We start from the raw sequence: 22,363 nt of genomic DNA on the forward strand, positions 1-22,363 counted from the left end.
AAATTTCTTCTATAATAGCTAAGTTCTCCGTGTGAGTGACAGATAAAGGCACATTTTGCCTGTGTTTATAAAAACTGTTCCAAAAAAAGTATGTACTTACAGGTGTTTTGTCAAGTGTTGAGACGCTGCTGTTTTCCTGTTTTGGAAGGGACAAATGTGTTGCTTTACACTTTTCATACTGAGAAATAGCAAGCAAAGGAAAATCACTTGTTTAAAAAAAAAACAAAAAAACAAATAAATAAATAATGCAACTCTTTCTACTTCAGTAAGCCTGGAGATTGATGTTAGTTTAAACACAAATGGCGGAGATGATAGAATGATAGAAGTCACAGGAATTAATGTCTTTCTCTCATGCACTAGTACTAATAATTATTAAAAAATATTAGTAGTTAAGAATGTAAGAGATAAAAAAAAATAACATGTTTATACTTTTATACAGTTACATCCAGTATCAAACTTTTGTCTTTCTTCTTTCAGAACGATCAGTCTATGCAAGACATGCAGATAATGGGAGGAGACGATCTATCAAAGCTGACTGGGAAGGTTTGTTGATTTTAAATTTCAGCAAGAAAACGCATCCACTAAAAGCAGTTGAGAAATGCTGTGTAATTTTGCACATGATCTCTCAGTTTCAAACCAGACACTAATACTGCAATCAAAGAAATGTGTTCATCTCTATTAGATTGCTGTAATGCCATTGCTTTCGGATTGCAGATGCCCCAAAAGGTCAGAATGTATCCCCTCCATCCTAGTAGTGTGGGCATTTGCCAAATAGTTGCACATACATCATCAGTGATATTGTGGGCAAAACTTGTGCTGGAATGCTTCCCCAGAGCTTGTTGAGGTTCTGGACTTTTTTTCTGCCCCCAGAGGGTGCATGCATGCAAAATGCACTTTGAGTATCCCTGTCAAATTCAGCACACGAGGAGTTTAGTATAAATTTGCCTACTATAAAAAGTGGAACCTTTCACTCAGCTAATCAAATGGGATTTTTTATTTCAACATCAGACTGTCTGTATGACTGAATTTGCTTTGCACTATGATTGGACTTTGTGGTAATGAAATAGAGAGAGTGGTTTGAGTCAGTGAAAAGGCTATTTTCATCCAACCATGATAATACAAAGCAGTACTTTGAAGAGGAAGGAAGGCTGATTTCATTAGGCAAATGGTCTATGTGGAAAATGGTCACAAATGGATTCTTTACTTATGCATTAAGGCAAGATAATACTTGTTTTGTTATTTGTACTGTACGTGCAGTTACTCTTGTATTAGCTGGCAGTAAATAACATCAGTTTCTTCAAAACACTCAAAGGAGCTAGCACTCATTTGCCTTGGTGTACTGTAGCACACAAGAAAATGAATAGAAGAACGAAATTTTAAATATTTCATTAATATTCAATAGATTTTGATGCATCTAGAACTTAAATTTAAAAAAAATGTTAGTGTACTCAGAATATTTTTGTGATAGGTACATCCTCAAATTACACTTCTAAATTCTGTTGGGTGGTTGTGTTTTTGCAAATTATCATGAAAACATTCATCTTGTTCTTGTGAAATAGTAATTCCTTTGCTGCTTTCTACAGTCACTGGAGTAACCTGTTCTTCTGTGATGGTTTTGCCTATGCTTCTTTACTTCGTAGGCAGAGCTGGCAATGCACCTGACATTTCTCTTTCCCAGATAGTCCAAGCTCTTCCTTAGTTTCCAGGCCAGCTCCTCTTCCCCATCTTCCAAACCCAAAGTTTCATAATGAGAGCCTGGTGAGACAGATCCTGTTTTCAGTTATTTATATCATTTCCAGATTCAATTTTTCTAACCTAATTTGAGTTCACTGGGACAAAATATGATTTTCTGTATTATCAGGACGTTTGTGTACTTGTGTGTGCATATGTTTGTGAGAGAGGAGGAAAATCTCAGCCCCGATAATTCTGTTCTTTCCAAAAATGAGGTACGTTTTCCTTACATTGAAAATCCCAGTGACCTTTTCTTGTTGGCAGTGCCCTCCCAGGTCTGGAACAGGGACATAACATTTGGTGTTGGGAGGCTGGAGGGTACTTGTTGATGGTGACTTGGATTGTTGGGTGAGGAGTCTGGGGTCCTGGGTAAGTGTGAAGGGGCTGGTTTGGGAACGACAGAGGTGGCTGTTGAGGGAAAGAGCCCCATGATAGAAGCTGGGTGTGGACAAGCTGAAGCAGAGCAGGACAGGAGGGTTGGGTAGGACGGGGAGCAGAGTTCCTGAAAGGGCACCCACAGAGGTTGGTTGTACATGTGGTTGTCTCTGTGACACAGCTGATGGGTGAACAAGTAAATAGCATTTTCACAAGATGTGAAAATGGGATTTTCTTAAGACTTGTGTTACTGATTGAAGAAGTGGGACACAAGGCTTGAGCTCAAATGTTCAAACTTGTGCGTCTAAAGTTGGATGTATGGAGTGGCCTTATGTCCACAGGTGCCAATTCCCCCATCTGTTGTTGACTTCAGCAATTAGTGAAAATGTTCGGCACGTTTTACTAATCAGCCTTTCGTGGATTGATTCAGAGCCTCCTACAGTCAGTGTTTATCTTTCCTTGAAGTGTTTTTTTAGTACCTTAGTTTAGATGCTCGTTTTTAAAACTGCTGGCTTTAGTAACTACTTGAAAGTCACTGAATGAATTAGGGGAAGACTTACTGGTAGAATTCAACTTCCTTGCTTCTAACGGAGCTGGGTGCTTCTGCCTGCTTGGAATACTTATTATAGGAAGAATGTAATTATATTGAAAATTAATATGCTAGGTGAAACCATATTAACTTAATGATCATGGAAAGTGTTTTCTAAAATGTCTGCACGGGTTCAGAATATAAGTTCCATTAACTTCCTGTAAGGTTCAAGACCATAAATAACTTTAACAATTCTGAAAACTGCAGACAAAAGATTCTGAGATTTGAATCTTAAAGTAAGAATATGTGGAACTTCGGCTATTCAATAGTCTTAGTGAACAATTAATTCATATATGTTACCTATTATTGGGGAAAAAAAAAAAGGTTATAATTATGAACGCTATTCTACAGCAATCTTCTTTTTTTTTTTTTTTTTTTTTTTTTCTGAGAAAGCAAAACAAAATTAAGAAAATTAAAAAGCTGTTAAAGATAATAGCTTTTCAAAGGGAATAATTTCTCCTCTGTACCTCTACAGAAAAAGCTTTTGTTTTAAAAGTATTAAAAGCATGGAAAAAAAACGTGTAATGACCCAAGCCATGAAAAAGAAAAAATATTCAGAGAGAGAAAGGGTTAGCATACAGATCCAAACTGTCATGCAAAAAAAAAAAAAAAAAAAGTAATACACAATTTGAATTTCATCTTCCATGAAGAAGGTCACAGAGGCAAAAATTAAGATTTCCATGGTATGAATCATTAATAAAGGTACTTGAAAAATGAGTCCTGATATAGCTTGAAACTCTAATGCTTTGCAACTATTCATTTCTATGCAGAAAAAATATAATTTCAAAATCTCTTCTTTAATGATGAAAGTAGTGAACGTAAAATATCCCAGTAGCTGATTTCATAGTTAAGTAGCTGCTTAGCTTTCAATTATTCTAAAGTTAAAATGCTCATTTGGGTAAAAATTATCATTAATGTTTGTAAAGATAAATAAATTTTGAAAACAGGTGGTAATTAGTAGCTATCCAGAAAACCAGAGGCACGGTTTCAAAGTGAGATGGTAATGAAAATGTACAGATTAGGCAAAAGAAGAAATGGTATAACCATGTTCGGCATTAATACTGTAATCATCCTGAATAATACTGTAATTATTCATAACATTTTAAAGTATTTGTGGTATTTAAACAAAACAAATTTTAGAAGATCTAGAAATTTCAGTAGATCCAGCTGTACCAGTGTTGTGAGTTATCATTGCCATTTACCTCTTATATTTGTGTGTATGTTTTGTCTTAATATGCTGTAAATTAGGGTTTGTGTCTTTGCTGAAGGGAAATGGAATTATCATTTTAATCTGATATCCAGAACTGAGCTCAGAAAGCATTAAACGCAAGAGTTTTGGAGCTGGTTATGTAGTCCAAAGTGTCTACTGGCAGGAGTTACTATGTATATCATTCTGTATGTAATATCCTACAACCTTTCAAAAAAGTTCCTATACTGATTTGACTTGTTTCCATGTAAATGAGACGAGTTAGACAAATTCACAAACTTAAAATTTATGTTTACAATGATATACTTATTTCATTTGGATAATGTATTTATTTTCAAAGTTAGATTCATATATATTTTATAGTTATCACTGTTTCCATATAACAGAGAATTTGAACAAAATTAATCATTGTCAGGTAATATTTGTCAGGTTAATGAGAATTTTGAAGTAAAACAAAGTAGCTACCTAGTTAGTGTGATATAATTATGGAATCCATGAATTTCTGATATTCTAGCTGTCTGTAATACAGATCAATGTTTATTTTCTTTATGAACGACTATTCCCCTTATTCATATTAAACACATTGTGTTGACAGCCAGTGTTTGGACATTTTCAGAGAGGCATAGAAGGTAGTAGAGATCAAGAAAAAAAGAAAGTGAATGTCTTGTATTCTCTATGCACTAGTTGCATTAGTTTGAGCATCATTCCATCTCTATTTTAACACTCTCCCTAAAACAACTGATCAGCTCATATCAAAAAGAGGTTTCACTCAGAGGAAGATATCTACCACTGAGTAGTCCCCACTTCCTTCAGGCAGGATGTGTCTTAGAAAATCTCTAAACTTCCTTTGTCTATGTCTCACCCAAATCAATTTATCCACTGTCTATCATTTTCTTGCCCCACTTGTCACATGGGAACATGTTCCAGGAGCATAAGGCAATCTCACTTTCTTTCAACACTAATTTTTCTCTTTTCCTCTCTTATCTTATTCAGTCATTTTCTCTGCTTGTCATAGTTTCTAGCAAACTTTGAATTGTTTCTTTAGCATTCTCTTAATTATGGTAGCATTTCAGTATCGATAAATGATCCACATGGCAACAGTAACATGGAGTTTTATTCTCTAGATTTAAAATACATACATGTATTATGCTTTCATTCACCATTCCATGTTTTAGAGTTCTGTTGGTTCTGTATTTATTATTATTTTTTCTCATTCAATATTCACTGCCTTGAGTACAGTTACACTCTCGCTGTATGTATTCCTTTCTGGAATGATGCCCTTAAGTTTGCAGGAAAAAAATGCCATGAGAGATTATTTACATGACAGTATTTTAACAGCACAAGAGATTATTTGTATGACAGTAAAGATACACAGAATCCACTGTACACTTCTGCAGTAATCATGTCCCCAGCTGTCTTCACATCTCTGTATGTATTTACATCTGTATATCGTACTGTATTCCTATCATACATTGTCTTACCTTTTTCATCTTTTCAGAGGTTGATTTGGCATATTTTGAAGCATTTCAAATCTTCTGTACCTCTTCTTACCTCTACTTACCTGCCATCTTTAGTCACTTTTGTCATTCTGCTTTTTTTCTTAATTAAATTTTAACCGATCTACTCTTATGACAGTTGCCATCCTTAACCGCTTTTTCCACAGCAAAAGATACTCTTTTTTTTTTTTCCCCATAGTCAATCACCTTTCCCTGCACTTCCTTCTTAGGTAATCTGCTGTAGTGTTCATTATTATTTACTTTTTTTTTGTTCTTGTTCTGGAGAAAAGTACGTACAAAGGGAACTTCCCAAACTTCCTGTCCCATTTTTAACGAGGGCTTGGTGGCCTCATTTGCCTTTATATCGTGAGTTGATAATTCTATTGATCTCACCTTTGTCAGAAAAATCCCCTTCCAATTTCAGCCTATCAGAAGATTATGTATTCTCCTTCAAGTAAGAGCAAGGAGAGTATGACCTGTTTCTGCATTAACTTTGATTGATTATGGTAATTTGCTCTACTTCTTATGCCCAACAGAAGCATGCTGTGAAGATGGCTGTGAGTAGGGCACGTGCGTGTGCAGCATTCAGCACCGCAGTGCTCTCTAAGAACACCAAGTCAGTCAGAGCACATCATCATTCCCTCCATTACATCCCCTGCTCTGTTAAATCCTTGAGATACTGAACTAGTTTTACAGGCTTTAAGCAGCTGGAGTCTGAGTACATAGGCTCCTAAGGTGCTAACCGAGTTGTTCCCATCAGCAGCTGACACTGACCAAATTGATTTTTTTTAAAAAAAAGAAGCATTTTTGAGTTACAGTGTCTGTCTTTTCAGGATGCCATAAGCTGTGGATCAGCTCAGCAGAAGCGATTAAAATCAGAAATTCATGACCTTTTCTGGAACCTCATTAAAAGCTCCCACTTAAATGTCTACTCTCTCAGAAGTCTCTCATTATTTTCTATCATCTTGACGAGGTGTTAGTACATGTGGATTTCTTTCTTGTGCATACTGTTAAATGATTCCAGTTCTAACAGCTGTCCTCGTAGCTTCCTTTAGACCTCTTCACTGAGACCTGATGCATTATCATTAGCTTTTGTTTGTTGATGATTTTTCAGCCCTGTCACTGCTTCTTCAAACCCAACTGAAGTTGTCATGAAAGGTCTTGTTTAACCAATGGGACCTGAGGTTGCCCAAATACAAAGCTGAAAGAGCTGGTACTGTAGGTGTGATAAGTAAGCTGATAATTGGCTAGCAATTCACTTTGAACGACTACATTATCAATCTATCTATTTTTTGATGGCACAGAGCACACAGGAAAAGAAAGTGCCTTTAGAAATAATCTAAATGAAAATGCAGACTTTTGAATGGAAATTGACCTAAAGGGAATGAAAATATACTGCTTTGGAGTCCTCCACCTCTCACCCTTCAAAAAAGAAATACACAAAGTGGGACTGTATCTTTCTTTTTCAGTCTTTTGTATTTTTTGTAAGAATATGCTTTTATCTGTGGAAGTGGATGTATAAAATAAATCACTGTTTCCAGCAGTTGTTTATTCATGCATACTTTATAAGCTGGTGTAACTAACAATATGTAACGCGTATCCCCAAGGAGTTGAAGCATAGTTCTGAGCAAAAAGGAGAGAGGAAGGAACTCAGGACACCAGTGGGGACTTACGGGGAAAAGTATTTCCATCAGTTGCAATTTCCATGTATTTTCTCCCCTCATAAGACCACCGTTACATTACTGCCATGCTGTACAAGATGAAAGGTCTGTCTAGGCTTGTGTCACATCCTCAGCAGCAGCCAACTGGAATCATAGTAGGGGAAGGATATATGAAACATAACTAGTATGTAGACTTCCTGAATCAAAGTTAAATCTGGGCTATCGTTTTGAATAGATCCAGTGCTAAAATTACTATCCATATCTGTCTTATCTCTTTGCAATTCCAGTTATGCAGCTGATAGTCCTACAAGATCCTGCAGCAAAGAGTTTCATGTTTGAGATGCATGTAAAAAAAGTTCTTTATCTTTCTTTTAAGCTTGCTACCTGATTACCTTCTGTGATCTTTACAAAACATAGATAAATCTGTCCTTTTGATCTACTACCTTAAGAATTCTGCAAATCCTGCCATTGTAGGGTTCTTTTTCTTTCTTTCTTCCATTTTTTTTTTCCCTTGCAGTACACTTACTTGGCCTAAAACAGCTTTGTTTAGAGATACCTAGTTGTTAAGATCCAAAAGCACCATTACATTTTTGTCTGAACTCCTGGGTAATTCAGACTGAAGGGTGCCACACACCAATTTCTTCAATGGGGCCACAGTTTCTCTTTTGAGCTACCAACTATTCTGAAGTCACAGAATCACAGAATGGTTGAGGTTGGAAGGGCCCTCTGGAGACCATCTGACAAAACAACGCACTGGGAGCCTGTTGTAAAGTGCTGGCATCCTGTAGGATGTAACTGAGGCAGGCTTGAAGGTAGAATTGACAACTGGGAATTAATATTAGGCCAGTGGAGATACTTGGAAGAAACAAAATTTCAAGCATGCAGATCCTTCTGTTCGTATGAACAGAACTGGCAGACTTCAAGCCAAGATTAGGAGTAATTCTTAATTTTAACCTAATGTGGTAATCAGTTAAGACAGTCAGTTTGGGAGAAAATGGTGATTGCCCTACATGATCACCTGCCCTATGACCAAAGAGGCAGATAAAAATGTTAAGAATTTCTCTGAGCTAAAATAAGAGAGCAAATTAACAGCTGTGGAGCACTGATAAATGAGTTGGAGGTCAGCTGCCGTGGAAGATGATAACGTGCCATAAACCCAGTATTTTATCGAGTCCATGATTTCTAGTGCATACAGCAGTTCTGAATTTTTGTTCCCAGGCTCAGCTGTTGAAGGTATTTTGTGGTCGCTTTGAGGTTGTGGGCTGAGAGGTCAAAGTTCTTTTGTGAAAAATGTTCTCCCACTGGGAACAGGGCTGTTAATTAAATAAAAGCTATTACTTCCTGCTACAAACCATATTTCACTCTAAGGTGTTTTTCCCAAGTTTCAAATTATTTTGCTTTTCCCAGTTTTAAGTTATTTCTATTTTTTTAAACTTTTTTTTTTTTTTTTCCTCAAATGTGTGTGCATGTTGTTCTATTGATATACTGAGACATTTAAGGAGAAAATATTCTCTTTAGGTACCTACCTGAGTTTCTTGCTATACATGCAAGGACCATGTTTGTCCTGTTAGCTGTAGTATTGCATTAAGTACTGTTGTTTATTTGGTTGTTTAAGTAGAGTATCAGCTTTCCAGGAAAAGCTCCTCCTTTTTAAATTTACAACTTGGCATTTTGCTTTGTTAAAATTTTATATTTTACATGAATATAAAGGCAAGCTTTCCCTCCAATGCTTATTCACTACCTATTTCAAAGCATAGGATATTTTTTTCTTTCAAATTAAGTTTCTGAATAGATCATGAATTCAAAATCTAGAAAACAACAAAAAAAAAGTTATTCTTTTCCAAGAAGGTGAAAACTAATTTCCATAGTACTTACTACTGTCAGGCAGGAGGTATACATGATCGCATTACTCTGCTTGGTCTTGTTAGCTGACATTGTTCCCTTTGTTATTGACCTGTGGGAAGGTAAACAATAGAAATGTATTGACTCAGGGCTGGAGTATTTTTCAGCTTATCACAAGTCTGGATTTTTCTTACGTGTGTTGTAATATCAACCTACTTTCTTGCCGTGCATTAGCTCATGTGGCTTTGAAAGGCAGCAGAGCAGAGAAAACTGCTGCTCAGTTCTTTCAGGGTTCCCACTTAAGTTTAAAATTCACAAATTCATTGAAATTTGTTATAAAAGTGAACGTGTCTTTTTAACGTGAGAGACAGATTCCCATTGAAAGCAGGAAGTAGAAATGATGGCTGCTGCATTTTACATCTAATATTGTCAAAAACATCCTGCTTTTTCCAGATGTCCATGCTGCAATGAATCATTTCTACTACTGCCTAACAAACAGATATGAAAGCAAGTTTTATCTTTGTGTAGATCCAGTTCACACTGCAAGTATTATTCCTATTCAGTACAAATATCCATATGTAGAATCAGAAGTTGTATGCACCCTGGTCACTCAAAACTGGAGAAATGTAAGTTTATCAGAAACCCTCTCCCTCCTGCATTCAAAAAACAGAGTATTTATTGCACCAGCCTACTACCTGGTAGGAAAAGCTATAAAGACAGCACGAATCACAGCCAGCCATATCTATCAGCTCCATACCATTCCTCTGAGCCATCAGCGATGAAAGCTACTGATTCTTTTGTAATGGCTGAGTAGAAAAGTTTTTCAATTTCTTTGAGAGCTGAGCCACTGTCCCTTCTTTCTTTGGGCTAAGAGAAGCATTTCCAGGACATATTTAAAAAAATGACTCTTCTCTGTGTGTCTTACTGTCAGATATATTAGAGCCGTTGTTAGATTTCTGGACATGCTTCACAGTTCATATTGGTGAAGATGACTCTACTCAGAAATTAAGCCATCTTCAGTCTAGTCAACGTGTCACTAAATATTCCCGCTTCCTGTTCTCCAAGCTCCAAAAATAGACAGAAAATATCAAATGCATGCCAGAAGGCCAGATTACTTTTCTTTTCATGTGGTTTCCTCCTCTGCAATCACCACAGCTGTATCTGAAAGGACAAAACAGCTTTGATCTGTGTGGTGCAAGAGTCTCAAACATTTACATAGACTTGGAAAAAGACCTTTTCTTCAGAGTCCTTTAGCATCACGTCGTTTGTTCCAGCTGTCAGTCGCTGTAGTAGCTCCTCGAGCTGATGAGTTTTACCAGTCTCCTGCCCACCACCTCAGGGGTGGATTTCATGGTGAAGCTGCACCAGACCTGCTCATACCTGTGACCTTTCCCAGCGGATGCTGGATGCGGTCAGCTGTGCATTTAGGATGACAGTGACATTGCTGATAGTGTAGCAATTTGTCACATCCACTGCATTCTTCTTTTATCTTCTCCTATCCATCTACTCAAGGATAAGCTAATCCATTTCAACCAGCTGTGGTTGCACATCGCCACTACCTGCTCTCGGATACTCTGTGTGTCAAAACCTTCCTTTGTAGATTGCTTCTCTGCTACTCTGCAATGCCATCCCTTTCCTGGACCCCTTCTAGCAGGAGCCTGTTTCAGCAGGAGAAAGGCAGAGGATAGGCAGCAATACCACCAGTTTCCCAACATATCCCATAGCTTTCAAGGAACTGGTTTCTGGTACCAGAGGCTGGCAAACCATTTTGAATGCCCTCAGTCCCAAGCACAAGTTAAGTATGATAACATCAGTCACAGGAACCCTGCTGCCTAATCAAAATGGGGAGTAATGTGTCATCTCCATCAGGATGCCTGCTTGCTTATACACACAAACTGTTTCCATATCTCAGTATTTTATAGTGGCTTTTCCACTACAAAGTCTTTACATACAGGGTGTCTCCACAGCATAGAAAATTCTCATTAATGTTTTGGCAATAATGAGAAAGTCTGGTTTGTGTTATGCACAATCTGTGTTTCCTAAGATAGACAAGCCACCTGATTAAAGGGACTTTCACAGAACCAAATCTCCCAGCTCATATAATTGACAGCTCTTGGACTTACTGAATATGAGTAGGAAGTGGTAAGGATAACAGAGCACTGGGCAGAGAATTTCAGGGTCCACCAATATCATTCCTTCTCAAGATAATTGCTCAATATGAGATCTTACCCTTCAGCTGAAGTTTTGTGCAGGTGACTATCACTCTTGTGGCCAGACAAGTCCTTCAGGGATGTCTGATTCCATGTTCATCTTCTTTGCTTCATGTGAGTCATTTGTGATAGGGAAATGTAGACTAGATTAAATTTGTATTAGATGGATGTATAACTGGTTGGAAAGCTGTTCTCAAGAAACTGTTAATTATGCTTCATTGTCAGACTGGGTGAATTAAAGCACATTCTCCAGGGACTATACAATATTTAATTCATGATTTAGAAGACTGGATTAGCATTTCATGCTAATTATACTACCTGGAAAAATACTACAAGATAGGATTAGGATCTTAAGAAGTTATTTTAAGAATTTGACTCAAAGAATGACATGTAACGACAAAGATGAATACTAACTTCTGTGTTTTTATAGAAGTCATCTTTTGCATAAGTGGGGAAGGACTGACTAAGCAACAGTTCTGTGCTGGAGATGATAGGTAGTTCCCAAGGTGAATATGAGACAGCAGCATACCTTTACTGAAGATGTAACCCCTGTATTGGAGTTTGTAGAAAGGAGGGTTATTTGTAAGGTATACAAAGTGGCTCTTTTATTCTTCTGAAGGCTTGAAAAGGTTTCTCTGTGGCTTGGGGCACCACAACTGGAGAAGGATTCTGACCAACTGGACAGGTTCTAGAGGAGAAAAAAAGAACATTCAGGGGTCTGGAAAATTTAGCTTGTGAGAATATGTTGAATAAATAGGGACAGTTTAAAATGGAGAAGAGGAAACAAATATATCTGTCTTCAAATGTGGAAGAAGGAAAATTTCATTTCTGTGTCCACAGCAAAACATATTCAGGTCAGATAACAAAAGAGGTTTTCTAACTGTATTTTTGCTCTTAGATAATGAGGCACTGAGGCACAATACCTGAGGAAGTTCTGAAGTCCTCACCATGTTCAAGAACAGGTAAAGCAGATATCTGTGAGCAATAGTTTAAGTTGATTCTTTGGGCCAAGGATATCAAAAATCTTCTTGATGACCTTTCAAGGTACCCTCAGCCCTGCTTTCCATTAATGTCTGCTATTCTCTTTTCCTCAGGAGTTAATTAATAAGGTCTGTTCCTCCCTGTTCGTTTAATCCCAATTCCATGGGTAGGGAGGCTGCTGTCCCCTCATTGTCTAATTGTTTTAATATTATTTCTGCTTGCAAGTAAGCAAGGGAACCTGTGTTTCTTCTTGAGATAGGATAGCTGAAGCAGCTACAGTAGCAAAAACCATCCCAGGACCATGGTTTTCTCTGAAATCTGTCAGGGCCCAGAGTGCACTTAATAGATCTTAATGGTCCTGACACATCTCACTGAGGGCCCCTTCCCACACCTGTGGACACAGGAGCTCCAGTTCAGCTCAGCCCCAGGCTTGCAGTGCCTGACCTGTGCTGAGTTCTGATGTTCAGGGCAGCTCCAGCCACGCCTGTGCCTCATTATGGACCAGGCTGACTCACAGACTGACTGACTGGCTTCCCAGCTCAACCTTGGACCTGTTGCACCACTGCAGATGGGTCTGGTATCAGCAGGCTGTGTTTAACCCTGGTTACTCTCACTGGGCCTGATCCCAACCCATTGGATCAGGTGCTGTCTTGGGGGTGGGTCCTGGCTGGTGGGGCCCCTGCCTTGCTGCCTAGCCCTCACTTATGCAGGCCACTGCAGCCCCTGCCGTGCCAGTTTTGGTGCATCTCATGCTGTACTTGCTGGATGGGTCTTGTCACCAGATGTTTGCTTTTCCTCTGGGAAAATACATCTGATATATTTGTTCCTGTAAACAGCATGAGGAGCAGCAGGAGGTGCACCAAGGTGGCAGAGTGAGTCAGGGTGCCAGGCCGTGTTATCGGGTCAGCCTCTCCCACCAGATGCCAGCTGCAGTCATCCTGGTCTGTTTGCTGGTACTGAAGGAGCTCGTTTCCAGCTTTAGTTCTGCTGAGGCTCTTTCCTACACCTCTCTGCATACCTGTCCACTCTTCTGCTCTCTGCGTATCATACATACATAGATACACATATGACACGTGCATGTATGGAGATGGTTTAACCGTTAGACCTGCAAATCATCTTCAGGTGTCCACTGACTGAAAGGAGTGATCTGCATCAGACCCAGGTGTCCTGGGCTAGGCTTTGGAAAGGGTTTTTCTCCTGAGAGCCAAACTCTTTCATATCCAAGTGGCTTCCTTTAAGAATGCATGTCCCTGTAAGCCTGCCATAAGCTTCTCCTGAGCATGATCTCTTCATTTTATCTAGGGGATTGACTTATTTCCATTCTGTCTTGAAGGAAGATGTTTCTAGAGGCAGGACATCTTGGGGTCTCATTGTGAGGAGGCCTTTGACTTTTTAGCTCCGCAGGTTTAGGTCTTTCAGATCCAGAGTTGTTTTTGTCATCTGCTGGGAGGTTGAAAGTCAGGAGTGCCAAGCAGGATAACCACCAGTGAAACCTGTTATGAAAACACCAAAAAGGAGCCACCCTCCAGGATTAACACACATTCCATCAGAGCTCAGTCTAAATTAGTGGCTTTCTTGAGTGATAGCTCCACTGCTGACATCGGCTGAACTGCTACGGGGAGCTCCCTCCACAACTTGACCAAGTGTTTTGCCATTTCAGAAGCATCCAGGGGATTATATGGTGTGTGGTAACATAGTCTGCATATCTATGGCTGTGTGCATGAAGCATGCCACGTCTCCCTGCCAAGCACTGTGATTGTTAGGAGGGACTGCAATCTGAATACGTGTCTGTGTGTATAGATAGATATATATATGTATATATATAGGTGATGTGTATTAATCAGTTCTAGTTTGCAGATTAACAAAAAAAAAAAAAATTGTGACCAGTGAATGAAACTGCCAAAGCTGTGCTGTTTATAAGCACTCTCCCTTCACACACTCCTCCTCCATGGTGTTTGAGTCTTTCTCCGAACTCTCAGCTTTAGGACTGTGTGGTTGAAAAGAAATTTAGACAGCCTCCATTTTGTGTAGGTGGCAAAGCCAAGGAGCTTGATAGAAAGGGAAGTGGAGTGTAAAGCCAGCTGGGTGAATACTGCATAGATATGAAACTATCTGCGTAATGTACACATACGTGTAAGGTGTATACAGAGATATATGTGAAAAAACTTCCTTTTTGCTATTGTATCACGGTCTGAGAATGGGTGGTACAGCTCGCCATGTAATCCTTTACCGTGAGGCTTCTGGTGGGGGGGGAGAGGAAGAACATTTATTTCAGAGTGAGAATATCATTTCTGTAGTTTCATATTAAAGTTGGGAAATAGTATTTTAGTAAACTATCGGGTACACTGTAGTATACCACTGGACACACTGGTATGAAGTGCAGTTCATCCCATTTGGATTTCCTACATCTAGTTGTATTTTCCCAAGCTACATCCATTCTTGCACAAGACAGGTAATCCAGACAGAGCTGAATAAAATCATAGGCTCTGATTGCCAGCTATTTGTGGCTGGCTCTTATTCAGGACACAGAAATGAAACAGGAAGACTCCTTGTGTCATGCCCTGTTGTACATATGCACATGGACCTATCTTCATTTCACTTTTTCAAATATTTTTTTATTTTAGTTTCTGAACATTGTATAACAGTTTTTCTTCTTTTTTTTTTTTTTTTTTTTCTTTTCTTGCAGAACGTTTTAATTGTAGAGGTAAGTTGCGTGTTTCTTCTATCATATTGTACTTGGAGAAAGTCACATAGTAAAGTCGAGGTAAAACACAACTGTGTTTAGACTTCTTTGGCTGGGAGGTGTAGAAGAGGAAGAGTTGATTTGCTTAATAACATCTCAGCCTTTTTGCAATTGCACAAGGGATCAAACTACACTGCTGGCGCTCTAATTTGTACTCTCCTTGTGATACCCAGCAGTCACTTTCTGCGTCACTTGGTGTGGTATTTTTATGGCTTTGTGAGCTCCTGTTCTGCAAGTCGTTCTGTTCCTTGAAGGACAGTGAATCAACTGCACTGATGCCACCATAAACTTCCTTATAGCGTGACTGTGAAATGGCAGCATAGCCCTACACATGCTTTACAACTTCAGGGTTGTTCCCATGCTGGATGAGAACGTCAGTCACTCTCTCAAGTCCCCGTGACTCCTGCTCATTAGCACTGCACCCTGGAGCGTCCCCTGGGGAGGTCCATCACAGAGATGTTGCTGATGTAAATCTGCAATGTTCAGTTGTAGAGAAGAAGAATGTGTGTCACTTCACCGGTGCTGCAAAATCTTCCTTAATTAATAATGTAGGTGATTCTTTTTTAAAATGTCAGGAAAGCAACCGGGATGTTTAGAGAGCACGTCAGGACCTGGCTGGCATTTCTGGCCCAGTCTGCTTGTGTGAGAAGGAGGCTAGGTGGCATGATGAAGGAAATGCACAGGTGCTGGAATGTCTTTTCATGGAAAAGGAGGAGAAAAAAGTCATCAGGCATAGAAATGACTGTGACCTTAGTAACTGGTGGGAGCTCCATATTCATTAATGATCACTGCTGTAACAGAAGTGAAAAATGTCTGCTGCAAATTCTGTTAATGCTCATAGGTAGCTGAGGAGCAGAGGCAGGGTTTTGCTAATGAAAAATACACAGCCGTAGAGTTCAGGATCAACAGCTGCTCTCCAGTGGTGTTCAGTTGTGTAGCCAGGTATGGACAAGAGATCTCCAAATGAGATCTGGAGAATACTCATTTGTACTGGTCTAAGAAAAAAACAAACAGGGCAGATTTAGCCCTGGGATGGAGAGATGTTCACATACCATAGTCTTGAGGATAAAATATGAAAAGTCTGATCCCTGCATACTTTCAGTGCCCAGTAAAGTCACCCCCCATCCCTTGCAGTATCCCAAATACTAGAAACAGCTGTTTTCAAGAGGAAGCGGACAGTCCTTTATGTCTTTATTTTATGAGTACAAGGTGCTTGCTTCAAAGAGTCTCACACTCTTTACACCCCTTTTTGGATGTGGCTCACAATATACTAGGAGAAATATAACATTTCCACAAAATAAGAATATGCAACTTCCCAGTAATTGTTCAAATTTCCTTGTTTCAGCTTTCCTTTGTTTTTAACTTGTTGTGTTTTTAATGTTTTGTAAGGATATCGTTGGAACTGGGAGGACTATGAAGGTTCTGCTTAATAATATAGAAAAATACAAGCCAAAAATGATTAAAGTGGCGAGGTGAGTAAAATGATCAGAAAACTTTGTAATTAATTGCTCTGGCCCAACGTATTTCCCAGCGGAGATTCCCATTCCACGTTCCTGTTTTAATTCTGTGCTGCAGCATTGCATGGGGAGCTCTGCAGAGAAGCTGCCTGAGTCACTAAGAAGAGGGTGGAGGAAAGGAGAGGAAATGCTTCTGTATTGTTCTGCAGTGGCAATGACCCCTTCAGCCATTTCAAGGCTGGCACTGATAGATTTTGAAGGGAAACACACCCAGTTTTTTCCCTGCCATTAGGATACTGTCGAAGGAGAAGCCGAAAAAGAACAGTGGTTCATATGACTCAGGAGCTTTTCGATGAAGGGGCTATGTTTTTATGCATTATTCAGATGAATATTTGGATTTTTTTAAATTTTGTTCTTAATTACAGTTTGTTGGTGAAAAGAACATCTCGGCCTGATGGGTACAGACCAGACTGTAAGTGTTGTTGTGAAAATCTTTACATCACTGTACAAGAAGTTACCATTATTCTGTAACTTGCCCTTCGTATGATCCTGCAGCCTCCTAGAAGCGTTGTAAAATGCCAGTTGTCAGGGGGAGTTGTCATTGGGTTGCAATGGAGGGGTTCGTATAATTGTGGTTTAAGCCTAGCCTTCACAATGGTCTGATGTTTTCTGCAGAGCACTAACTCTATGAGGAAGTTATGGAAGGGTTAAATGTTATCTATGAAAGGTGGGTGCTTTATCTTCTGTCTCTGCCAAAATACATGGCAGTCCTTTTCTTCCTTTTCCTTCCTCACTATGTCTCGTTAGAGGAGCTACAGGACTCCACCTGGACACAAAGGCTTTTTTCATTGTGAACTAATTATTCACAAGTTTTATATTTTTAATTATTTTTTAAAATTATTTTTAAGAAGCACTATCATTTAAAGGGTGAACAATAATATGGTCAAATCCCTCCCTGCCAAAAGCAAAAGACAAAATGGGCTTTTCAAGCTTCCTCCTGCTGCTCTGTTTGTCTCATACCAGCACCACTTCTCTCTGAAGTACTGGCACTTGTACTGGGCTTAGATGAAGACATAAATGGAGCTATACCAAGCTATTACCATTTTAGATTCATTAGAATAAATGATGTAATAATAGGTATGTGGCTGAATACTGAAAAAATAGGCCCACCTAGAAGAGATCAACCAGTATTTGCTGCTGAAGAAGGCTCTGGTCACAGCTGAGGTGGGGAGGAGGGTAGCAGGAGAGTAGGCAGGTGGGTACCAGGAGGTAGCATCAAGGGGCTGAATTTGGGGTGTGGGAGAGAGGGAAACTTCACGAACCAGAAGTTAATCAAGGTTGAGCATGGCCCTGCAGTTTTAGCCCAATAATCTGAACTATGACTCAAACATTTGGTTGTGCAATTTTTTATACAGCATTTTTTTTTTACCTTTAGAATTTAATCCAGTAAATTAAAGTATCCATTTTACTGAATTCACTAGACATATAAAAAATACAATAAAATGACTCCATGAAGGACAGCTTAATATTTTAATGTGATACTTTGTAAAATGAAACAGATTTTAACCACTTTCTTGTTTATTTGTGATGGATTTTATGAAATAACAGAGGTCACCCTTTAAATCACTAACAGGGCTATGTCATTTCCTCACCTGCCCAAATGTGTGATTCAAAGTGCCTGTTACCCATCATTTTTAACAAGCAAATAAAAATCCTCTCTTGAGCAGTTGTAAATTTTTAATGCTGTAAAAAACGTTATGCAAAAATTTTGGTGTCCACAAGGTTGTGTTTTTCTCTAGTTACATAATGAACAACTTGGAAAGGGTCTAACTCATTTTATATAGTGCTGATACTGCACAAAACTTCACACTCATAAAGATACATGGCTATGATTAGCTTGAAGTGTGTGAGTTGCATGATTCAGCTACGCTGCATGCATTTACTTTGTTAAGCGTGTGCATGAGTCTTCATGAGACTGGGGCTTTAATTTAAGAAGCATTTGACACATTTTGGTAGGATAATATGCATAATAGCTTTGCCTACTCTCAGAAGAAAATGTATAAACCTCTTCATAAGTTTTTAAGTAACTTCTGAATTTAGATTATACCTTTTTTCATTCTCAATGGACAGTTGTCATCACATGCATAAATGAACAGAGCTGCCCAACCTAGGCAGAACTTTTCGGCTCTGATTTTGGCTTCCTTCCACAACGTGTCTGTTGTGCCACTGATCATTGTAAACACGTCTCCTACTCTCCACTGACTGTTCACATGCCTGTCACGAATAGTCTGTGAGCTGGAACTGTGAATTCTGCTACCTGCTGACTCTGGTTTCTACGTCAGAAATAACAGAACCTGAACTGGCTACACATATATGTAGTTTACTGGTCAGAGGACCAACAGGTTAATTTAAGGGCTATGCAGTAGCCACCTGCCTTGTATTTATGGTATTTGTTATTTGCCTCAATACAGATTACGGATTTGAAATTCCAGATTTATTTGTGGTTGGTTATGCCTTAGACTACAATGAGTACTTCAGAGATCTGAACGTAAGTTTATTTAAGAAAAAACAGAAATCTCTATTTTACTTTTTTTGGGGTGTCTTAAAGGGATCCTTCCAATGAGTGTAGAACTCCTTGTAAAATCTCAAACAATCCAGAGGAGTCACTGCTTAGCACTGTGGGTGGTTCATTCCCATCTCTCACCCACTAAGAGCAGAAGTTGTCACTTCTGTCATGCTTCCATCTTCAGTGAGCCTGGGACTTCGTGGTTCCACAACTCCCAGTAAATGCAGTGACAGCAGAAAAAGTGAAATACAGCTACAGTTCAGACAACTGGGGCATTTTAGTGCTGTGTTGCCTGCCCCTTTTCTCAGGGAGATGATGATGGAAAAAAGGTGCAAGCATTGCCAGCCTTGCCATTGCTTCCTGTGATCCCCCCGGGGGTGGAGCTGAAAGCTGGGAATTGCAAGTGGAAGAACTCACTGCAGCTAGAAAGTGAGATCAGATTCAATTTCAGGTCTCTGGAGAGGGAGGAGTAATGGCAAGGTTACCGGATTGGACAAGCAAAATTATTTCTGCACAATTCATTATTAATTAATGATGTAATCAACTATGCTCTTGCAATCCGTATTGTATTTTTTTTCAGCACATATGTGTTATCAACGATCACGGCAAAGCAAAATACAGAGTCTGAAGCAGTAACATCCTCACCTGAAGATTTGTAAGCTCAGTGGAGCAGAAATTTGACTGCATGCTTTCAAGCATCTCCCAGAAGAGCAGTTCAACCGACTTGTGTTTCTGTCAACTCAGTGTAATGAGGGGTTTACTCTAGAGATACTGATTAACATATACAGAAGTGGGAGCTTCTAAAATGTGAAGTAGAGGGCTTTTAAAGTTATTACACTTTTTAAGTACTAAAATTGCAGTATAAGATGCCTTTTGACTATTAATTTGTCTGCCTCAACTCTCATCGTGAATGCGTTTTCTTCATTCAGCCCATCATGCTACCCGTTACAATTAAGGTACTTCACATCATGTGTTCTTATGTGTCGCATAAGATTTTTCAGAAGGGCCATTTTGTGTTAGATTCTTGTGTTAGGCAGAATTTTAGGAACTTCAGCATCCCTTTAGTCTTGGTCACATACTCTGCTGCCAAACTGAAAACATTATTCTTGTCTAATTGCACAATTCAAAAGTTTCAGCTGAAGCTGTTTGCTGTATGACTTCTGGCAGTCCATTATTGCCCCTTCCAAACAGAAGTTGTAACTTTCAGAATGCACTGAACTGGAGTAGTGGTGCACAATGGACCTCTGCAAGACACTGTTGATCTGAACTTGGAAGATATCTTGCTTCTGGTATGTGATGTGGGCATAGATCTAATCAGCTGTGTTTAACATGTTGAATTTTAATCAAGAGGAAACAATGCTAGGAAGGCTTCCATTTCTGAGCAGTGCCCTTTGACTTCTGTAGGACATGAGCTGGTCCAAAAACTAGCATAGTGTTCTGAGTATATATATTTTTTTAATTAAAGTTCATTAAGCACAAAAGCTTCATGTTAAACGATTATTCAGTTATTGTTTGATTTTCACAGCCTGTCTGAGATTTTCTATAGCCATTTGTCTTCTTTAGGAAAATAGAACTGATGACACTGAACTGAAGACTACTATAAAATAAAGGGAAAAAATGTATAGGAAAATCCAGGAAGCAAGTTAACCTGTGGGTGCTGGAGACTAGAGATCCCTTGTATCATGCTGTATTAAGTTTGAAGAGTTTAGTTCTGTACCGTACACAACTGTTCTCAATGACTTCCTGAGGGAAGCAAATGCAAAGTAGCTGTATACCAATAGCTTTGCTCTGAGCTGCAAGAGGCATGTTGTTATTAGCTTCAGTTTCCTTTAAACTAATAAAGAAACCATAAGAACACTTGTTACGGTGCACAGTTGTTTATTTTCCCGCTTTAGCATATTTTGCATATCCCTTAAAAGCTTTTCAAGAGTATGCATTTAACCGGTAATCTAAACATACCTGGTATATGTGTCCTGTGACTCATGAACTATTTTTATTTGGATAAAATCCATCATGTTAATGGCATGAAGTAAGATCACACAACTGTTGTGGTTGCTAATGTTTTAGCCCTTTCTTTACTCTTTTAAACCATATTTTTAAAGACTTCCGTTGAAAAGCTTTTCTTCACAGAATAACTTTCTTCTGTTTTAGAGAAGAAAGCACACCCACACAGCCTCTGGAAAAAGTTTCCTTTTATGTGAGTGTGTCTGTTTTCCCTGAATTTAGTACTATTGTCACTTTGGATAGGCAGACATGCTTAGGCTTAATCCAGGAGATCCATGAGGTTATTTCATTTTTTCCTCTCTTAAAAAGGCTCAGTCCAGTTTGCCTTGTACTATGATCAGCCTTCAGCAGCACCAACAAAAGAATCTAACAGGTGAATTAGTATGAAATTAGTGGGAAAATATGAAGTGCTATAGTTACACATAATTGAGACTGTGTCAAAGTTGTTTCATTAGAAGATTCAGATTGTTAAAATCCAAGTACCTAATAGAAAATGACATAATTATACAAAAGCTAAGGAAAAAAAAATGAAATTCATTTTATTTCCTCCTGCTGACATATTTTTAACATTATGATAAATCACTCTATGGATGTCATTAGCGAATTTACATGTGTAATTGTATTGTGAACAAGAGGTGTTTTTCTCTTCTAATGTCATATTTGAATCTTGTGCTTTTATATATCCAAGCATGTCGCGATGTCTCAGTTGCCATTCCACATTATTCTCTGCTTGAAGCACATCCATCTAAAAAATTAATTTTCATTTACTTTAATAATCTGATTCCAAAACATCATTAGTGATAATGAGGGAACAGGTTAATTATACATGTCTGATTAATGTTGGGTCTATTTTCTTCATTCTGCTCAGCTAGCTTAAAAAAATCATACGTCTTTCCCGTGGTTGACTCCCAGTTTAATACCAGCATTGATTCCATGCGTCACAAAGTTCTTGAACTAAAAGACCACTAAACAATTTTTTCAGTCGCAGTTGCACCCTATGACCCACAAAGCGATGTTTTGTTGTTTTTTTGTTTTTGTTTTGTTTTTTAATCAGTTCAGCAACATTTGTTGTTGAAGAAGAGAGAGGATGTTCTATACAATCTGTTATTTTCTGGACATCATGTTTATGTATTTGGCGGCCATCCATTTTTGTCTTGGTTTTTCTTCGCATGCACTCTAAACCCAGCATCTTTTCCCTACCCACTGAATACAAATTAATTCAGGCAGTGATTTGGTTTCAGGTTACGTAAATGTTTAGCAGTCATCAGGTTTTAGGTTTCGTTCAATTCATTCATGGTTACATCTGGTCCAATTCCAAAATATCTGAAAGTGATTTTCTGGACAGAAAGCCAAAGTAGGAAGAGTCTGTCCTGCATCTTGGGTAACTACAGACCATTTAGGATTTCATGCTACTTTGTATAGACATGGTCTGACTATAGCAGTTTCCGCTTAAAAGAAGGGAATTTAAATAGTTTGAAAGGTCTGCAATTTAAATTTTCAA

At 38.7% G+C, this 22,363-nt stretch overlaps 1 protein-coding gene across 1 annotated transcript in view; it reads left to right on the forward strand.

The window, feature by feature from the left end:
• Window positions 1-20,709, forward strand: part of PRTFDC1 (phosphoribosyl transferase domain containing 1) — a gene marked incomplete at its 5' end in the record, with an annotated part of 45,647 nt that extends 24,938 nt beyond the window's left edge. The window contains 6 exons of the mRNA XM_082755058.1: window positions 478-543; window positions 14,779-14,796; window positions 16,225-16,307; window positions 16,718-16,764; window positions 18,764-18,840; window positions 19,439-20,709. Coding sequence (XP_082611184.1) covers window positions 478-543; window positions 14,779-14,796; window positions 16,225-16,307; window positions 16,718-16,764; window positions 18,764-18,840; window positions 19,439-19,486 — 339 coding nt within the window. The 3' untranslated portion in view covers window positions 19,487-20,709. The remainder of the gene's footprint in view (window positions 1-477; window positions 544-14,778; window positions 14,797-16,224; window positions 16,308-16,717; window positions 16,765-18,763; window positions 18,841-19,438) is intronic.
• Window positions 20,710-22,363: the final 1,654 nt, after the last annotated feature.

This window comes from Aythya marila, assembly GCF_965140915.1.
Source record: "Aythya marila genome assembly, chromosome: 2".
Classification (NCBI taxonomy): domain Eukaryota; kingdom Metazoa; phylum Chordata; class Aves; order Anseriformes; family Anatidae; genus Aythya; species Aythya marila.